The following is a 21,250-nucleotide window of genomic DNA, read 5'->3' as shown; positions in this document are numbered from 1 at the left end:
CAAGAACAAAAACCATGTTACATAGTGTTATCAGTGCCATCTCAAGCTAGGGAAAGAAAATGGCAATGCAGAAAATAAAACAGTTACGGAAGCAAACTTGATGGAAGAGCTGAGCTGATCACACGTTGAGTAGAACACTGGATGGAAGTCTCTGCTTCTTCATTCCCATGAATTAGAATGGGAAATTACCAATATTTTCCACCCCAAAAGTGGACTTGCCAATCGCCACTCCCTATTTGTGACTTTGGATCATACAGAGACCTCCAAGGGCCATCCAATCCAACCCTCTTCTGCTAAACAGGAATAAATAATAATAATAATAATAATAATAATAATAATAATAATAATAATAATTTATTTTTGTATCCCACCACTATCTCCCCGAAGGGACTCGGGGCGGCTAACACAGGGCCGAGCCTAAAAGACATAATGTAAACACGTTAAAATATAAAACAAGACAATAAAAACAAGTCACAGGAAGACACCATCCAAGCCCGCCCGACAGATGCCCATCCAGCCTCCATTTAAAAACTTCCAGAGGCAACTCCACTGGACTCAAGGCAGCAGCAAATAGTTTTACCATCAGGAGATTCTTCCTGATCATAAAGTGGATTTTGAATCCATTGCTGATTTGTGCCCTCATCTTTGGATAAGCAGAAGCATGCTCTTCAATATGATACGCTTTCAGATATTTCAATATGATTATCATGCCCTCACTTAACCTTCCCTCCAAGCTAAACCCTTTCCGTTTCAAGTTGTGGGTGCTATTTTTGTTTTATGAAGGCAAAATACTCTCTGTCACTCTTTTCAGAGTATGAAAACCCATTTCTCGCACGGCTAAAGTCGGAACGTTGGAGAGAAAAGCACGTCTTCCATTCATTTTTCTCCCTTTTGTGCCTTTAACTTCCATTTGTGGTTCCATTATATGTTTGGACATTGGTATGTGTGCTTTTAGATGTATCAGTTTTAACTCTGGCGTCCCGTGTTTACCACTTTCTTGATTAAGGAGCAGCAGAAATCAGGAAACGTTGACCTTGATTTCATTTGCTTTTGTTGGAACTTTCTCCCTTGAGAGAACGAGGTGGGATGTGACTGCAATTATCATCACGCTATATAAAGGTTGTTGTGACTGTGCCATACATAGGGACTGGGTGCAAGTGTGAAATCTTGCTTGGCTGTTTCATAGAATCACAGAAGTTTAAAGCTCTACATTTTGTGTATTTCATTACGCTATGTAACAAAAGTGATTTTTTTTCCCTATGAATTTGAAAGTGTTATTTCCTGTTTAACTGTATTGTACTTACTTTGAAAGTAATTGTTCTACTCCAGAAACTTCGCTTTTGTGGCACAAGCTATGTTGAATTGGGTTGCTGTGAGTTTTCCAGGCTGTATGGCCATGTTCCAGAAGCATTCTCTCCTGACATTTCACTTACATCTATGGCAGGCATCCACAGAGGTTGTGAGGTCTGTTGGAAACTAGGCAAGTGGGGTTTATATATCTGTGGAATGATGTCCAGGGTGGGAGAAAGGACTCTTGTCTGTTGGAAGGAAATGTAAATGTTGCAAGTGGCCCGCTTGATTAGCATTGAATGTGCATATGGACATTTCCAACAGAAAGGAGGAAACCATGAAAATAAATAAAGTCTGGCTACCAGTATTAAAAAAAGCTCTAAAATCAGGATGGTAAATAAAGAATAACACTCAGAAGACATGGAAATGCCAGACAGGAAACAATCAGGGCCAGCTAACACCTCCCAACAAAGGATTCCCCAGTCAGTAAACAGCCAGGCTTCGAAGCTACAAGGCCGTTCAATGCTAATCAAGGTAGCCAATTGCAACATTCACTCTTTCCTCCAACAGACAAGAGTTCTTTCTTTCTCCCACCCTGGATATTATTCCACAGATATATAAACCTCACTTGCCTAGTTTCCAACAGACCTCACAACCTCTGAGGATGCCTGGCATAGATGTGGGTGAAACGTCAGGAGAAAATATATAAAGGTTGTTGTTATCACCTGGAAAATTCACAGCAGCTCAAAGTTTTTGCAGTTGAATAAACTTTTCCCATGTTTTTACGATAGAACCAATTAGGAAATGACATTGGTAAACCAGGAACAAAAATCGTGTTACATACTGTAAGGAGCTAATTACGACTGCCACCAATTAGTAAGGAAGCTATTTACGACTACCACCAATTTGCAAAGATGCAACCACCAAAGACTCAGGGAGGAGACCTTTTACTTTTTTTTCTTTCTTCTTATTCACTTTAGATGGTAGCGTAACTTGGTTTATAATATATGCAACAGAGGCTTCGATGTTGGAAAAACAAGAACAAGTTTATTCAGGCACAGAGCTTAGTGGTTACAATGTTGTTTCTCACTTAGAGGTATTTTTATTAACAGTTACAATACTAGAATGAGATGAGTCAAACTCTCTAAAGTGTCACTTCTTTCTCTGCTACTTTTAAACCGCAGTCACCCCTGTGATATACGATCACAGATTCTCTGTTCCTTACTAGGACACAGACTACATTAAATAAGTCACCAAACATATTTTAACCCGACTCTAAATGAACAATTGAGTCTCCTTGATCCCCTCAACCTGGAATCAATCTTCCATGTGCCTCACCAGAGCACAGACTGACCCTCTTTTTTAAACTCTGCACTTCTTTAACTAAACGGCAGTTGGCTCCGCCTACTTCTCCATGGCAACCAGCCTCGGAATGCTGAGATGCAATAACTGTAATACCCTTTTAAAACAGAAACACACAATTAAACATAACATCTGTAAACCAAAATTTTGTACTTCATTACACATACATAGTGTTATTCAAGGGTTTGATGAAAAATGTTCTCTCCCGGAACCTCTAGGTCAGTGGTTCTCAACCTGGGGTCCCCAGATGTTTTTGGCCTACAGCTCCCAGAAATCCCAGCCAGTTTACCAGCTGTTAGGATTTCTGGGAGTTGAGGGCCAGAAACATCTGGGGACTCCAGGTTGAGAACCACTGCTCTAGGTCCTCCAATGTGACTCTATTGGAGCATCTACACTGTAAAATTAATGTAGTTTGACACCACTTTGAACTGACCTGGCTCAATGTGTGGAAATCTCTCTCTTTTTCAGCCCCCCCAAAGGAGCCCGTCTTGATGTGTCGGTCGAACAACTATCCCAATGGCTTCTACTGCAGTTGGCACCTGCCCAGCCCAACCTACATGAATGACACTTATGACATCACCATCATGTAAGTGGAGCATTGGCCATGAGTCGGGGGGGGGGGAGAGATCTTTTGAGAAGAAGGATAGTTGTGAGATTAGGTTGTCGGGGATGCATGGAAAGTGTTTCCAGGACTGAAAGGCTGTGAAACCTTTTCTGCATTAGATGACAATGGAAGAAGATGAAGATGTAAGGTGTTAATAACGACCTTGTTCTATATCCGCTCTTGTACACTTCCCCATTCCTCATCTCTTTGCAATAAAATTATATGGGTCTAGAGTCTAGATGGAGGGAAGTCATATTCCTGCTCCCTTCTGCTTTGATCAGACTTCTTTACCTGGCAAAGAAATTCAAGAAGGACCGGATGGAAAGTCTACAAAGGAAGGCAACTAGAATGTTCAAATGATCTGGAAACCATAGAATCGTAGAGTTGGATGAGACCACATGGACCATCTAGTCCAACCCCATTCCTCCATTAAGGAAAAGCACAATCAAAGAATCCCTGACAGATAGCTATCCAGTCTCTGTTTAAAAACTTACAAGGAAGGAGCTTCCAGTGGACTCCAAGGCAGAGAGTTCCACTGTTGAACAGCTCTCCTTACAGTCAGGACGTTCTTCCTAATGTTCAAGGTAAATCTCCATTCCTGTCATTTGAACCCATGGCTCCTTTGAGCCCTAGTCTCCAGGGCAGCAGAAAGGAAACCCACTCCCTCTTCCTTAGGAGACCCTTTCACATATTTATACGAGGGCTATGCAGAAAGTAGATTACGTTTTGGAATTAAAAATGAACAAAGTATAGGACAAAACATTTACTATATGCAGTTCAAAGCCACACCCAAATACCACATCTCACGTAGTCGCCATTCAAATCTAGGCACTTACCATAGCGATTAATGAGCTTTGCAACTCCTTCCCTACTAAATTCTACCACTTGCTTCCTCAACCAGCTGGTCACCCCTTTCCACAGCTGCGCAGTGTCGCCAAAAAGCTGTGTTGCCAGCCATGCCCCCATTGTTGGAAACAAGTGGTTGAGGACGCAAGCGGCAGATTTTAGTGGGGAAGGAGTTGCAAAGCTCCTTCATCGCTATGGTAAGTGCCTAGATTTGATTGGCGACTACGTGAGGTCTGGTATTTGGATGTGGGCCTTGTACATGTCTCTCATGTCTAATCTCACCCTTCTCTTCTGCAGGCTAAACAGACCCAACTCCTCAAGCTGCTCCTCAGAGGGATTATTCAAGGTCTCCAGACCTTTGGTCCTATTAGTTCCCCTTGACACCTTCCAGCTGAGAGTCAGTATCTCCTTTGACCTGGGCAGCCCAGAATTGCACATAGTGTTATTCCAGGTCTGACCAAAGCAGAATAGAACGGCAAAAGGACTTCCTTTGATCTGACACTATTTTCCTTTGGATGCAGCCCAAAATCGCATTGGCTTTTTGAGCTGCTGCATCACACTCTTGGCTCATGTTCACCTTGTTCTTCATGAAGACTCCAAGATCTTTCTCACATGGGCTAGATGTTCTAGGCAACCTGCCCTACCAGCTGTTAGGAATTGTAGGAGGGCCTAAGTTTGCCCATGCCTGCTCTAGTCCCATTATAAAATGGCAATATAAAATGGCAAAAATCCAGGTCTGCTTTCAGGATTTGTGTGTGCGTTTGTGTAAATTTTTTCAAGCCATGAATCAAAGCAGAATTTATGAATACGAAGGGCAGGTTGCTGATACCATCTAGTCCCCAAACTGGGAGTCTAGGCAGCTTGAGGAATTAAACCAGATTCAATTCAAAGTGTGCAAAGTAATAACAGAGAAAGTTATTGTGAAATTGCAATTAGAATACCTGCAGAATTGAAAGCCGGGATTCTGAGATGAACGAATGAATCCAGGGTGGTGTTTTGACTCACTTTGGGTTAATGAATCCAGATTGGGTGCTCAGTCTCATCTAAATACCCAGAGCGTGTCTTGAATGGAGAGGGCAGACGGGAGATTTTCCCACTGAGATGACAAATTGCAAGGACACCAAAGGGCCTCAACATGCACACAAAGGAACACGGAAATATTGTTGAAACAATCTCACGAACGAATATTGCAATCAGGGAATTGCTGGGCGAAAACAATTACGAAGGAAAGCTAATTGAAACACGATTGCTGAGCTGATCACACATTAAGCAAAGCAGAGGATGGAAGGCTCTCTCGTGAATCAGGACGGGAAATTACAAACGTCCTCTGCCCCATAAGGCAATAATATGAGGAGTGGGTTTCCAAATCCCCCCATTGCTTCTATTTGGGTCTGGACCCTACAGAGACGCCAAGGGGCCATTTAGTCCGGTTCGCTTCTGATACAATAAATAAATAAATAGATTTATATTATTATAAATATAATATATGAATATCTAAATATATAAAAGGGTAATGAAATTTCAGCCTAGGACAAAACAACAAAACTACACATCCCAAAAACACTAAACTTGGCAGCACAACCCCTCATCCATGCCTCTATGTTCATACAACAAAAAGAAAAATAAAGTCCTAATTAGAGGGAGATGAATAATTGTTTTTATCCAATTGATGCCAGTTAGAAGGCTAAGCTCTGCCCACTTGGTCTCCTAGCAACCCACTCAGCCCAGGGGACAGGCAGAGTTCGGCCTCACTTAGGCCTCTTCCACGCTGCCTATAAAATACAGATTATCTGATTTTAACTGGATTATATGGCAGTGTAGACTCAAAGCCCTTCCACACAGCTATATAACCCATTTATAATCTTAGATTATCTGCTTTGAACTGGATTATCTTGACTCCACACTGCCATATAATCCACTTCAGTGTGCATTTTATCCAGCTGTGTAGAAGGGGCCTCATACTTCGCCACAGCAACGCGTGGCCGGGCACAGCTAGTAATAATATAACATGTAATAATAATAATAATAATAATAATAATAATAATAATAATAATAATAATAATAATAATAATAATAGTATTTGGTGCGTGTAGACACAGCCTTGTCTAGCATTCAAACCATTTAACCACACTATCCATTACATACCATGTAATGGTTATACATACCATTTCCTAATTGGATCTATCATAAAACCATGGAAAAAGTTTATTAAATTGCAGAAACTTTGTTTTTGTGGAACATCTTGTAGCACATTTTGTTCTAGTTTTCCAATGAATATCTCATAGCGTCTTAACCAATTCAACATACTTTGCGACAGCCACAAAAACAAAGTTTCTGGAGTATAGCAACTACAGGAGAGTCTCACTTATCCAAGCCTCGCTTATCCAAGCCTCTGGATAATCCAAGCCATTTTTGTAGTCAATGTTTTCAATATATCATGATATTTTGGTGCTAAATTCATAAATACAGTAATTACGACATAGCATTATTGCGTATTGAACTACTTTTTCTGTCAAATTTGTTTTATAATATGATGTTTTGGTGCTTGATTTGTAAAATCATAACCTAATTTGATGTTTAATAGCCTTTTCCTTGATCCCACCTTATTATCCAACATATTCGCTTATCCAGCGTTCTGCCGGCCCATTTAGCTTGGATAAGTGAGACTCTACTGTATATGAATATAATAATATAATATGTAATAATAATAATAATAATAATAATAATAATAATAATAATAATAGTATTTGGTGTGCGTAGACACAGCTTTGTCTAGCATTCAAACCATTTAACCACATTATCCATTACATTATGTAGCACAATTTTTGTTCTTGGGTTATACATACCATTTCCTAATTGGATCTACAGTAGAGTCTCACTTATCCAACACTCGCTTATCCAACGTTCTGGATTATCCAACGCATTTTTGTAGTCAATGTTTTCAATATATCATGGTATTTTGGTGCTAAATTTGTAAATACAGTAATTACGACATAACATTACTGCGTATTGAACTACTTTTTCTGTCAAATTTGTTGTATAACCTGATGTTTTGGTGCTTAATTTGTAAAATCATAACCTATTTTGATGTTTAATAGCCAATTCCTTGATCCCTCCTTATTATCCAAGATATTCGCTTATCCAAGCTTCTGCTGGCCCATTTAGCTTGGATAAGTGAGACTCTACTGTATATGAATATAATAATATAATATGTAATAATAATAATATTAATAGTATTTGGTGTGTGTAGACACAGCCTTGTCTAGCATTCAAACCATTTAACCACACTATCCATTACATTATGTAGCATAATTTTTGTTCTTGGGTTATACATACCATTTCCTAATTGGATCTACCATAAAAACATGGGAAAAGTTTATTAAACTGCACAAACTTTGTTTTTGTGGAACATCTTGTAGCACATTTTGTTCTAGTTTTCCAATGAATATCTCATAGCATTTCAACCGATCCAACATACTTTGTGGCAGCCACAAAAACAAAGTTTCTGGAGTGTAACAATTACTTTCAAAGTAAGGACTGCACAGCTAAACAGGAAATAACAGTTTCAAATCGGGAACAGAAAATGTTGTTACATAGTTAATAATAACCATAGCCTTGGAGCGTGAACATTGCAAAGGGACAGGAGGGCTTCCAGCCTAGAGGCAGCTACCTGCCAAAAAAGAAGCTCCCTGTAGTTTTCTCATCTGGTCCCCACTTTGTCTTGCCTTCTGTTCTGAACCGTCCTTGTTTTTCCAGCCACGACTCCAAGGAGATCGCTTGCAAGAAGGACATCCCCGCCAAGAACCGGTGCTACATCCAGTACCACCAAGTCTTCTCCTCCAAGAAGTACCGGGTGACTCTGACGGCCACCAACCCGCTGGGCAGCAGCTCCACCACCATCTCCTTCGACGAGTTCTCAATAGGTAAATACAAAATGGGGACCCCAGAGAAGCTCATATTTAGCGAAGCATGGCTCTCAGGAGGACCTGGGATGGAGTGAAACCCTCCAGGTGTCTCAAGGGGCATCTACACTGTAGAATTAATGCAGTTTGGCATCACTTTATTCTCTGGCGTCATGAGAGTGGTGCTTTCCCAAGGTCTTCAGATTCCACCTGAACATCAGGAAGAACTTCCTCACTGTGAGAGCTGTTCAGCAGTGGAACTCTCTGCCCTGGACTGTGGTGGAGGCTCCTTCTTTAAGCAGAGGCTGGATGGCCATCTGTCGGGAGTGCTTTGAATGCAATTTCCTGCATCTTGGAAGGGGGTTGGATTGGATGGCCCATGAGGTCTCTTCCAACTCTATTATTCTATGATTCTATGATTCTTGAGCATTTCGGTGAAATAATTCTGGAGCCATTGATAGTTGAAGTGAAGTTAAACTGGCAATGAAAATGAAATACACAGATATCTGATGGGTGTCACCTGTCATGAAAACAGTCCATGTGAAAGAGATTTAGGGGTCTTAAGAGACCACAAGCTGAACATGAAGCAACAACCAATGCCATCTTTGGCTGCATCAACGGGAGTCTATAATGTCCAGATTGAGGGAAGTCCTCATCCCACTCTCTTCTGCTCTGGTCAGACTTCACCTGGAATAACCTGCATCCAGGTCTGGGGACCACAATTTGGAAGCTGGATCTTGTCCAGAGAAGGGAAATCAAAATGGTCAAAGGTCTGGAAACCATGAATCCCTCTGAGTATTGACTGAGGGAGCTGGAGATGTTTAGCTTGGAGAAGAGATGGCTGAGAGGAAGAGACATGAGAGCCATGTTCAAATATTTGAAAGGATGTCCCATTCCTGCTCTGGAGACTAGGACACAATGTGGCCATGGATTCAGATTCAAATCCACCTGAACATTAGGAAGAACTTCCTGAAGATAAGAGATGAACAGGTCTTGTTCAGCTCTTGTTCAGCAGTAGAACATACTACTGTTTGTGAGTCTGGTGGAGCCTCCTTCTCTGAGGGCTTTGAAGCTGAATGGCCATCTGTTGGGAGTGCTTTGATTATGCCTTCCTGCCTGGCAGGAGAAAGAGGTTGGAGTGGATGGACCTTGGAGTCTCTTCCAACTCTAGGAATCTATAGGTAAAGGTTTCCCCTGACTTTAAGTCCAGTTGTGTCCGACTCGGGGGGTTGGTGCTCATCTCCATTTCAAAGCCGAAGAGCCGGCGTTGTCCGTAGACACCTCCAAGGTCGTGTGGCCGGCATGACTGCATGGAGCACCGTTACCTTCCCGCCGGAGCGGTACCTATTGATCTACTCACATTGGCATGTTTTCGAACTGCTAGGTTGGCAGAAGCTGGAGCAACAGCGGGCACTCACTCCGCTCCCCGGATTCGAACCTGGGACCTTTCAGTCTGCAAGTTCAGCAGCTCAGCGCTTTAACACACTGTGCCACCAGGGGCTCCTTAGGAATCTATAGAATAGTACTAATACAAAGAGAAGCAGGACACTATTAGATGTAGAGGTGTCATTTCGCTCTCTAATCCCAATTCAACCGTCTTGTCTGGATGCAAACATGATTTGTCCTTTGATTTCTTCTGGTTCTTAAGATACAGGAAAGCTGTTCAAATAGAAAACCATGTGCAATGAGTCTCTTCTGGTGGAAAGTTCATTTCCATGCCCACAAGATGGAAGCGAAGGAGGGTGCGAATTATTGCGCCAAATTGCTATGTGTGTGTGTGTGTAAAGAAATCCTTGCAAAGTTGTTTGCAAAAGATCTCTTTAAAAGGGGAGCTAAGTTTTTTGCAGAGGCAAGCCATGCCTCAAACAATGTATTGGTTTGCTGGCAGATGGCTGGTTTTTTCAGTTGGGAATCTGGGCTTCCAGGGAGAGCACAGAAAAGGCAGGCTCTCTAGCTACAGTCAAGTAGCAGCTTGAATATGCTATGCTGTGTATATATTGATGCTGATTGATTAGTTATTGATCTTATACAACTACATTGACATCGTACGATTACAGAACTGTTTTATATATCAACTCAACAAGCAAGAGTAAAGTTCCTTTGTTCTTTCAATTCCTCTGCCTGGTGTGAGTTCTTTGCACATGGTGTTAACTGGATGCTGCTGGTTCCGCTATACTCACATCCTAACACGAATCACACAGATCTGATTTATCGGTCTCTACCAATGTTGAGGAGTCCCATTTTCATTTTAAATTGCGCTAGGAAATGTGTTCTGCCTCCTCCTCGCTTAGTGTTTGTGTTATTTGGGTTTCTCCGGATCCTCCTCCCAAGGTCTGGCTGTGACAAGCCACATCCTTTTCAGTGATGTGCCTCTTGCCTGCCCGCACCTTCCATGTGCCGACAGACTGAGAGATGCTCCGGGCGGGCACGTTGCCAGGATTGCCGAAGAGGTGCCAGCCAAGTTCATCAGCCAAGTGCCACTCGGCGTGAGGAGCTACCTGAGACAGATGGCAGGGACAGGGAGATTTTTGCAGGCTGGCTGTGCAAACATTCGGAATTGAACGAGGCTCTCAGATCCGGGAGACGGAAATTAAAAAGCAATTAAAACGACACTCGAGTTACAAGTAAGTGCCACGTTCCTCCTCAGCACAGCCCACGGTGTTAGCCGTCGCAGAGACATTTGCAAAGGCAGAAGAGAATCATGAAGTTGGAAGAGACTCCAAGGGCCATCCAGTCCTACTTCCTTCTGCCAGGCTGGAAGACACAATCAAAACACTCCCAACAGATGGGCATCCAGCTTTTGCTTGAAAATCTTCAAAGGAAATTCCCAGGCAATCCATATTCAACTGCCAAATAGCTTTTACCTCCAGGAATCATAGTTGGAAGAGACCGCATGGCCATCCAGTCCAATCCCATTCTGCAATGCAGGAAAATCACAATCAAAGCACTCCTGAGAGATGGCCATCCACCCTCTGTTTAAAAGCCTCCAAAGAAGGAACCTTCACTGGAATCCAAGGCAGAGAGTTCCACTGCTGAACAGCTCTTCTAATAGTCAGGAAGTTCTTCCTAATGTTCAGGTGGGATCTCCATTGAGTCCCAGTCTCTGGAGCAACAGAAAACAATCCTGCTCTGACTTCCTTAGGACATCCTTATGACATTGGGAAGGTCCTCCTAATGTTTTTTTTCCCCCTGCAATTTGCATCCATGGCTCCATTGTGTCTTAATCTCTAGAGCAAACTAGTCCAATGTGGGCTAGGCAATATTACTATCATTTATTTTATTTTATTTTATTTACACTATTTATATTCCGCCCTTCTTTCTCACCCCGAAGGGGACTCAGGGTGGATCACAATGTACACATACATGGCAAACATTCAATGCCATATGAACACAGAGACAGAGACACGGAGGCAATTTAACCTTCTCCAGCTTCCAGCTTCCTGAGGATATGCTCGATTCCGGCCACAGGGGAAGCAACTGCTTCATCATCCACTGTGACACCGAGTCCTTGATAGATACTTCCTCATTCCAAATGCTGCTGGATGGTTTTTATGGTGTCGTAAATTAGTTAAATTAGCCTCCCCACATAAGCGGTACCTAAATTTCCTACTTGATAGATGCAACTATATTTCGGGTTGCTTAGGTCAACAACAAGCAGGGCTATTTTTTAATGGTCGGGTGCTCACTCCGACACGGGCTAGCTTCTAACTCAATACCTCTTGGTCATAGTGATTTAGTGCAGCTGGCTACTAACCAGCTGCGCCACAGCCCGGCCCCTGTGGATATGTAATTGGTTGAACGACCAAATTCAAAGGGTGCTTCTCCCCACTGGTTCCTCCTCTTCATCCTGCAAAGAAGTGACTAGTGGAGTGCCATAAAGAGGGTTCAGTCCTGGGCCCAGTTCAGTTCAGCATCTTTATTAATGATATGGATGAAGGTTTAGAGGGTGAACTGATCAACTTTGCAGATGGGACCAAATGAGGAGGGAGAGTTAATACTGCAGAGGACAGGGTCAGGATACAAAATTACCTCAACAGGTTAGAGAGCTGATTGACCAAAACTAACACAATGAATTTCAACAAGGACAAATATAAGATACGACACTTAGGCAAAAAAAAGTGAAATACAAAGATACAGGATACGGGACGCCTGGCTTGACAACAGTCCACGTGAAAAAGATCTTAGAGTCTTTGTGGACAACAAGTTGAACATGAGCCAAGAGTGTGAAACAGCAGCTCAAAAAGCCAATGAAATTTTGGGCAGCATCAAAAGGAGTCTAGTGTCCAGATCAAGGGAAATCATGGTGCCTCTCTATCCTGCTTTGGTCAAATCTCTTTACCTGGAGACCCAATTCTGGGCATCACAGTGCAAGAGGGATATTGACTCTAAGCTGGAAGGTGTCCAGAGGAGGGAAACTAAAATGATCAAAGGTCTGGAGACCATGAATCCCTCTGAGGAGCATCTTAAAGAAATGGGTCTGTTTAGGGTGCAGAAGAAAAGATTGCGAGGAGACATGAGAGCCATATTTAAATATTTGAGAGGATGCCATAAGGAAGAGGGAGAAGGCTTCCTTTCTGTTGCCCTGGAGACTGGGCCTCAATGGAGCCATGCATTCAAATGGCAGAAAAGGAGATTCCACCTGAACTCGAGACAAAACTTCCTGTCGATACGGGATGTTCAGCAGTGGAACTCTCTGCTGCAGAGTGTAGTTTAACCTCCCTCCTTGGAAGTTTTTAAACAGAGGCTGGATAGTACTTTGATTGTGCCTTTCCTGTGTGGCAGGAGGTTGGACTAGATGGCCCATGTGGTCTTTTCCAACTCTGTTATTCTGTCATTCTATGTCTCCTCTCAACCTTCTTATCTCCAAGTAGATGTTTTCCTGCTGGTACGAAACCTTTCCGCTTTTATGGTTCCATGTTGTGTGGTGGCAATGCCTACTTACACAGTATGACTTCTTGAACAGAGGGCATTTATGTGGCACACACAACAGGACACTTTTCAGCACATCGTGGCTTTTTTCCTATCATGGTTGTTTATGTTTATGATATCCATAACAAAAGCTCCCTCATTGGGCATGGACTACTACATGGTCTACATGGACTACTACATGCGAAAGGCCCCCAAATCAGCTCCACGGTGGCCAAACTATGCAGGGAGACACGGAACAAGGCCACCATAACACAGTCTTGATCTTCATTGACCAAAGTCTCAGCTTGCTCTGAATTTTACTCCAACATTTGGTCCAAATTGCAGCTTTGTAGACAACTAAGCAGTTAAGTCAATTCCACCAAATCACAGAATCCTATGACAAGGCCCATGCAATACACCATCCAAGCCCTCCCAACAGATAGTCACCCACCCTCTGCTTACAAACCTCCAGAGAAGGAGACTCCCTCGGACTTTGATGCAACATATTCCACTATGCTCTTACCATCAGGAAGTTCTTCCTAATGTTTAGTAAAGGTAAAGGTTTCCCCTGACGTTAAGTCCAGTCGTGTCCGACTCTGGGACTCTGTGCTCATCTCCATTTCTAAGCCGAAGAGCCGGCGTTGTCTGTAGACACCTCCAAGGTCATGTGTGCATGGAACGCCGTTACCTTCCCACCGGAGCGGTACCTGTTGATCTACTTACATTGGCATGTTTTCGAACTGCTAGGTTGGCAGAAGCTGGAGCTAACAGCTGGCGCTCACTCTGCTCCCCGGATTTGAACCTGGCACCTTTCGGTCCGCAAGTTCAGCAGCTCAGCGGTTTAACACACTAAGCCACCGGAGGCTCCTCCTAATGTTTAGGTGGAATATATTTCCCTGAAGCTTGAATCCCCTGCTTTGTTGTCTCCTAGTTTTGTGGGCAGCAGAAAACGAGTGTGTCCGCTCCCCAATCTGAAAATGCCCAACCGGGCAGTGACAGCCAAGCCATCTTGCTGCTGGTTTGCCTCTTTGTTTCTCTATGTGTCTAATGGAGAAGGCTGCTTTGACAGATGGTGTTTGTGTTCTGGATGCAGGCGAGGAAAGCAGGGGAGAAAAACCAAGCGTAGCGCTGATCGGGTGAACAGGAACTCGCCGCATCCCTGGCTTTCCTAACAGGAGCCTTGGGCAAATTATGGAAAGCAAACAGGCGGCATTAAAAAAAGGCAACATCTTGGCAGGGCTAATTATTCCGAGTATCAAGACTTGTTCAGGACGGACGCCGCTTCCGTTGCGCTTTGCCATAATATTTCCAAGGAAACATCTGGGTCCAGTTTGGGTTTTATTGTCCTCTCTACACAATACGGATATTATTTGCTCCTCAAAGGAAGCGATGACTGGTGTAAACAATTTACTTCTCAGTACAAGGAACTTTCTGTGTCATTTCTACATGGGAGTAATATTTTCAGTGCAGTATGTATAAGGTTTCTTGTGCTGGAAATACTGCTTTCTGCACAATAGAACCAAGTGTGAATTTTATGCAGAAAAATCCCAAGCTGCAGAGCATCTCATTGGTCAACTTTTCGTCTCCTGAGTTTTTCTCAACATTTGAGAAACAATTTTTTTGGAATAGTTTTGAATATTCTCTCCATATCTAGTCTTATAATGAAAGAATGAGTGATACACAGATTCATACGGCCCTCTGTGTTTTGTACTTCTGAATTATTCATTCATTTATTTACAGCATTTTTACCCCACCTTTCTCACCCGAGGGGACTCAAGGCGGCTTACAATAAATAGGCAAAAATTCAATGCCCGAAAACAGTACACTAAAACAACAGTTCATATAGAAGCGAATAACATTACAGAGTAAAAAAACACATTATACAAAATTTAAAACATATCTAAGTTAAAATAAGATAGGGATCCTGTCATCTCCTGTTGCCTTGTTATTAGCAATGCTTCTTAAGGCCCATTCAACCTCACTCTCAACCACATTCTTTCATTATAAGACTAGATATGGAGAGAGTATGCTCACGTTTCCAAAATCCATTGCAGTTGCCCAGATACGTCTTCAAAATCTCCCTCCTTGTAGCTCTCCAAACAACAACTCCCACGCTTTCATTGCTGTTAAAGTGGCGTCAAACTGCATTAATTTGACAGTGCAGATGCTCTCCAAGGCATGTCTCCCACGTTGCTGCACCGTGTACAGGACGGTGAATATATGCCTTGTGTATCTGTGTGCAATCTTTTCTCAAGATCACAGTGTGATTGTGTCAAATGAGAAATATTCCTTCCTCACCTCCTGCAACAACCTGAATAACAAACAATTTCCAGTGGATTTATGCAAACGTCTGATAAAAAGGAGAGAGACAGAACAATCGTCTTGATGAAAGATATCATGAGACATTTACCCAGAATGATTGCAACCGGTTTAGTTTCAGGCAGCAATAAATTTCCCAGGTAGGAAGAAAAGGGAGAGGAAGGGAGGAAAGAAGGAAGGAAGGAAGGAAGGAAGGAAGGAAGGAAGGAAGGAAGGAAGGAAGGAAGGAAGGAAGGAAGGAAGGACGGACGGACGGACGGACGGAAGGAAGGAAGGAAGGTGGGTTCAGTATGGCAGCCAGGTGTCCAGACATTTCTTTAGTGATTTGGGTTTCGAGAAGTTTAAATTTCAGGATTAGATCAAAGAGAAGAAACTGGGGGCTAATCTACACTACAGAATTCATGCAGTTTTATGTTTCTTTAACTGCTGGGCCTCAACTTTGAATATGTTTTGATGGATTTTAACTGTGAATTTTTTAGTGCTGTTTGTATTTAATTCTGTTTTAAAGTTTTTATTATATTTTAAATTGTATGTAAAGCCGCTTTGAGTCACCTTTGAGGAGATAAGGAGGGGTATGAATCCTAATAATAGGAGCCCTGGTGGTGCAGTGGGTTAAACCCATGTGCCAACAGGACTGCTGATTGAAAGGTCGGTGGTTTGAATCTGGGGAGTGAGGTGAGCTCCCGTCTGTCAGCTCTAGCTCCCTATACAGGGACATGAGAGAAACCACCCACAGGATGGTAAAAACATCAAACATCCCTGGGCATCTCCTTGCAGACGGCCAATTCTCTCACACCAGAAGCAACTTGCAGTTTCTCAAGTCACTCCTAACACACACACACACACACACACACATATGGAACGGGTTAAGCCACTGAGCTGCTGAATTTGCAGACTGAAAGGTCGGTGGTTTGAATCTGGGGAGTGGAGTGAGCTTCCACTGTTAGCCTCAGCTTCTGCCAACCTAGCAGTTCGAAAACATGCAAATGTGAGTAGATCAATAGATACTGCTCTGATGGGAAGGCAATGATGCTCCATGCAGTCATGTCCGTGGCCACATGACCTTGGAAATGTCTATGGACAATGCTGGCTCTTTAGCTTAGAAATGGAGATCAGCACCAATCCCCAAAGTCGGACACGACCAGATTTAATGTCAGGCGAAAACCTTTACCAATAATAATAATAATAATCATAATCATAATAAGGTTCAATGCAATAGAATCCTGGGAGCTGTAGTTTTACCAGGTCTAAAGCCTTCTCTTCCAAAGAAATCCAATGCCTCACAAACTACAACTCCTAAGATTGTATAGCATTGAGCCATGGCAGTTGAAGTAGGATCAAACTGCATTTATGCTAATGTAGATGCACCTCAAGAGAATTGGTTGAATCCAGAAACAACACAACTCACCGTGAAGATAAGGAATTGGCTGCCTTTGGTTGCTCACAGCTGGAAAGAGAGTAGTTGGCTCAAAAGAACAGTCTTCTGACCCAATATGGAAACCCATCTGAGGTCCATCATCTTCTAGCTTCACAAAAGCATCCCTATGAAGCAATGGTTCCCAAAGTTTGATATTCCAGGTGTTTTGGACTTCGTGTCCCAGCAGCCTCAGCGATTTGATGCCAATGGTCCGAGATTCTGGATTCTGAAGTCCAAAACACCTGGAAGAACAGAATCTGGGGAATCACTGCTTCAAGGCAGAAGTATGAAGCTCTCCAGATGTTGTTGGATCACACTTCCCAGAAGCTCTGAATGATGAGGAGTGCTGGGAAGTGGAGTCCGGCAACATCCGGAGGGCTGAAATAATTTCCAATCACCTGTTCTCGCTACTTCTATGAAGAGTTCCAGCTGTGCCGTCTTACGCAACAGGGAAGGGATTGACACCCAAAGAAGAGGAGGAAACATGCTGTCCGGAGCAAACATCTGCAGAGCAAACATCTGGGAAAAACCATTGAGCTTCTTCCCAAGTCTCCTGCTGAATTGGCCCAAACCCCTTTCCACCCTGGGGCTCCACACGACCTCTGACCCTCAGCTGAATTTGGGAATCTTTGGCTGGACATCCTCCTAGAATCATAGAATCATAGAATAGTAGAGTTGGAAGAGACCACATGGGCCATCTAGTCCAACCCCCTGCTAAGAAGCAGGAAATCGCATTCAAAGCACCCCCGACAGATGGCCATCCAGCCTCTGCTTAAAAGCCTCCAAGGAAGGAGCCTCCACCACAGCCCCGGGGAGAGAGTTCCACTGCTGAACAGCCCTTCTCACAGTGAGGAAGTTCTTCCTGATGTTCAGGCGGAATCTCCTTTCTTTCCTGTAGTTTGAAGCCATTGTTCCCTTGTGTCCTAGTCTGCAGGGCAGCAGAAAACAAGCTTGCTCCCTCCTCCCTATGACTTCCCTTCACATATTTGTACATGGCTATCATGTCTCCTCTCAGCCTTCTCTTCTGCAGGCTAAACATGCCCAGCTCTTTAAGCCGCTCCTCATAGGGCTTGTTCTCCAGACCCTTAATCATTTTAGTCGCCCTCCTCTGGACGCTTTCCAGCTTGTCAACATCTCCCTTCAACTGTGGTGCCCAAAATTGGACACAGTATTCCAGGTGTGGTCTGACCAAGGCAGAATAGAGGGGGAGCATAACTTCCCTGGATCTAGACGCTATTCCCCTATTGATGCAGGCCAGAATCCCATTGGCTTTTTTAGCAGCCGCATCACATTGTTGGCTCATGTTTAACTTGTTGTCCACGAGGACTCCAAGGTCTTTTTCGCACACACTGCTGTCAAGCCAGGCGTCCCCCATTCTGTATCTTTGATTTCCATTTTTTCTGCCGAAGTGAAGTATCTTGCATTTGTCCCTGTTGAACTTCATTTTGTTAGTTTCGGCCCATCTCTCTAGTCTGTCAAGATCGTTTTGAATTCTGCTCCTGTCTTCTGGAGTGTTAGCTATCCCTCCCAGTTTTGTGTCGTCTGCAAACTTGATGATCGTGCCTTCTAACCCTTCGTCTAAGTCGTTAATAAAGATGTTGAACAGAACCGGGCCCAGGACGGAGCCCTGTGGCACTCCACTTGTCACTTCTTTCCATGATGAAGACGACGCATTGGTGAGCACCCTTTGGGTTCCTTCACTTAGCCAATTACAGATCCACCTAACCGTAGTTTTGTCTAGCCCACATTTTACTAGTTTGTTTGCCAGAAGGTCGTGGGGGACTTTGTCGAAGGCCTTACTGAAATCCAGGTAGGCTACATCCACGGCATTCCCTGTATCAACCCAACTCGTAACTCTATCGAAAAAAGAGATCAGATTAGTCTGGCATGACTTGTTTTTGGTAAATCCGTGTTGACTATTAGCAATGACCGCATTTGTTTCTAAGTGTTCGCAGACCACTTCCTTAATGATCTTTTCCAGAATTTTGCCTGGTATTGATGTGAGGCTGACCGGACGGTAATTGTTTGGGTCGTTCTTTTTCCCTTCTTGAAGATAGGGACCACATTCGCCCTCCTCCAATCTGCTGGGACTTCTCCCGTTCTCCAAGAACTCTCGAAGATAATTGCCAGTGGTTCTGAAATAACTTCCGCTAGTTAAACCTCCTCCTCATTTTGAAAGCAAGAATCTATGGAGCAGCATTTTTATTTTTTCTTGTTGGATTTATGGATTTTCCAGCCTTGGATTAGGACACCAAGGCCCTTTCGGTATCATCTGATGTCCTTTCTGCTCCAAGAACAAAAAAGGATTGCAAAGCTGAGATGCACAAGCATCCCCAGTCCCTTGCCCTATTCTGGGAATATCAAACCCATTTTCATTGAAGGCAACATCAGTCTCATGGTGGCCCTCAAAAGGATGCTGAATCCATGGATGGAGAATCTATGGAGACAGAGAAAGGGCAAATTATAATTATTTTACATAGCAGTCAGTGCTCTTGGGTTTTTACCCAGTTTTGGTCCCCAGATGTTATTGAATGACAACTCCCATCAGTTTTGATTATCCGCCATCCGGGTTGGGGATGATGGGAATGGCAACCCAACAGCACTTCTAACTCTGAGGTTGGAGAAAGGTTAAGGGACATTTTAAGGTCAGGCATCCTATCCACAAGCCTTGTATCTCAATCCACTCTCCTGACAAAACAGAACAAACTGCAGCCTTCGCTCCTGTATCACAACTCCCATCAGCTCTTGTCATGATTTTTTTTTGTGTCAGGAGTGACTTGAGAAACTGCTTCTGGTGTGAGAGAATTGACCATCTATAAGGACATTGCCCAGGGGACACCATTGCTTTGGTTGTTTTTACCATTCTTGTGGGAGGCTTCTCTCATGTCCCCGCATGAAGCTGGAGTTGACAGAGGGAGCTCATCCATGCTCTCCCTGGGTTGAATTCGAACCGGTGACCTTCAGTTCAGCAACCCAGCCTTCAAGCCATCAGTCCTGCCAGCACAAGGGTTTAACCCACTGCGTCACTGAGTGTCCAATGATGATAGTATCTAATGATGAGGAATGCAGGAATTAAGAGTCCAGCATCAGGAAAATGCCACAGGCCTTGAGAATGACACATGTGTCCTATGTCATCTCCAAATGAAATCCATGGCTGTTGGAAAGCAATTTGCCCATCTCCAAAAGATCCTAAACATAAAATGTGGTTGGGCCAATGCCAGAGAAACCCAATGTGTGTTTTTTCAAGCATTTCCATACACTTCTGTGCATGGAAAACAGCTCCAGATGAAGTCTCCCTTATCCAAAACACTTGGGACCAGAGATGTTCATATATTCCAATGTGCCTTCCCAGATTAATAGGAAATCTCCAATACCAAGTCCCATAAGCACTTTATTAGATTTAAGATCGCATATCGCACTCTGCACTTGCCCTATAAGCCTTATGTATCACCTGTCACATCAGCACTTTTAATCTTGTACCCATTACTCTGGCCTGGCCCAGTTCTATTGTGTTTTAGCGTATTGTTATTGCTTGTGGTTATGTGCTTGTGGTTTATACTGTTTTAATTCTTTTAATTTGCCTTTGTTTTGTATTGTTATATTGTGTGTTGAGGCCTTGGCCTTTGTAAGCCGCATCGAGTCCTTCGGGAGATGCTAGCGGGGTACAAATAAAGTTTAATAATAATAATAATAATATTGGATTTTTAAAAGATTTTGGAATACAGTAGAGTCTCACTTATCCAACACTCACTTATCCAATGTTCTGGATTATCCAATGCATTTTTGTAGTCAGTGTTTTCAATAAATTGTGATATTTTGGTGCTAAATTCATAAATACAGTAATTACTACATAGCTTTATTTCGTATTGAACTACTTTTTCTGTCAAATTTGTTGTATAGCATGATGTTTGGGTGCTTAATTTGTAAAATCATAACCTAATTTGATGTTTAATAGGCTTTTCCTTAATCCCTCCTTATTATCCAACATATTTGCTTATCCAACGTTCTGCCGGCCTGTTTATGTTGGATAAGTGAGACTCTACTGTACTTGCAAAACAAGATCTCTTAGAGACCGACGTCCAAATCCATTGTGTAGTCATTTTATAGACCACATTTTTTAATAATTTGGTGAATGAAACAAAGCTTGTGTACATTGAACAATCATAAAGCTAAGGTAGTGCTCATGCAACCAAGTGGACAATTTTGGAGTGTTTTGAATTCGAATTCGGGAAAAAAGATGCTCAACCTTATAGCATCAGAAGTTCAGGAAATAAGTTGTCTTAATCTATATTAGGCTGTACTCATTTGGCCATCACACAATGGAATACTCAATCTGTGGTTTTATTAGAGGTTTTCCAAGTGGAACCATTTCCAAATTGTGCATTCTTTGGTGGTGCATCATTAACCTTCCATGTATCTTTTGATGAACCAGGATGAACCTTCGCTATAGCACAAGAGGGCAATTATCATTTATTTTAACAGACACACTATCTCACATCCTCTGAGGATGCCTGCCATAGATGTGGGTGAAACGTCAGGAGAGAATTCGTCTGGAACATGGCCAATACAGTCCAGAAAACTCACAACAACCCAGACACATCG

General features: G+C 43.0%; 1 protein-coding gene across 6 annotated transcripts in view; it reads left to right on the top strand.

Annotated features, from left to right (window-relative positions):
- The window catches only part of cntfr (ciliary neurotrophic factor receptor), a 645,331-nt gene that overhangs the window by 579,243 nt on the left and 44,838 nt on the right, over positions 1–21,250 (top strand). For all 6 annotated transcript variants that reach the window (XM_062972626.1, XM_062972628.1, XM_062972627.1 and 3 more), the window contains 2 exons: positions 3,121–3,238; positions 7,859–8,025. In XM_062972626.1, the coding sequence (XP_062828696.1) occupies positions 3,121–3,238; positions 7,859–8,025 (285 nt within the window). The remainder of the gene's footprint in view (positions 1–3,120; positions 3,239–7,858; positions 8,026–21,250) is intronic.

The sequence above is a fragment of the Anolis carolinensis genome, chromosome 2, assembly GCF_035594765.1.
Source record: "Anolis carolinensis isolate JA03-04 chromosome 2, rAnoCar3.1.pri, whole genome shotgun sequence".
In the NCBI taxonomy this organism is placed as follows: Eukaryota; Metazoa; Chordata; class Lepidosauria; order Squamata; family Dactyloidae; genus Anolis; species Anolis carolinensis.
This window is presented reverse-complemented; position numbering and strand designations above follow the sequence as displayed.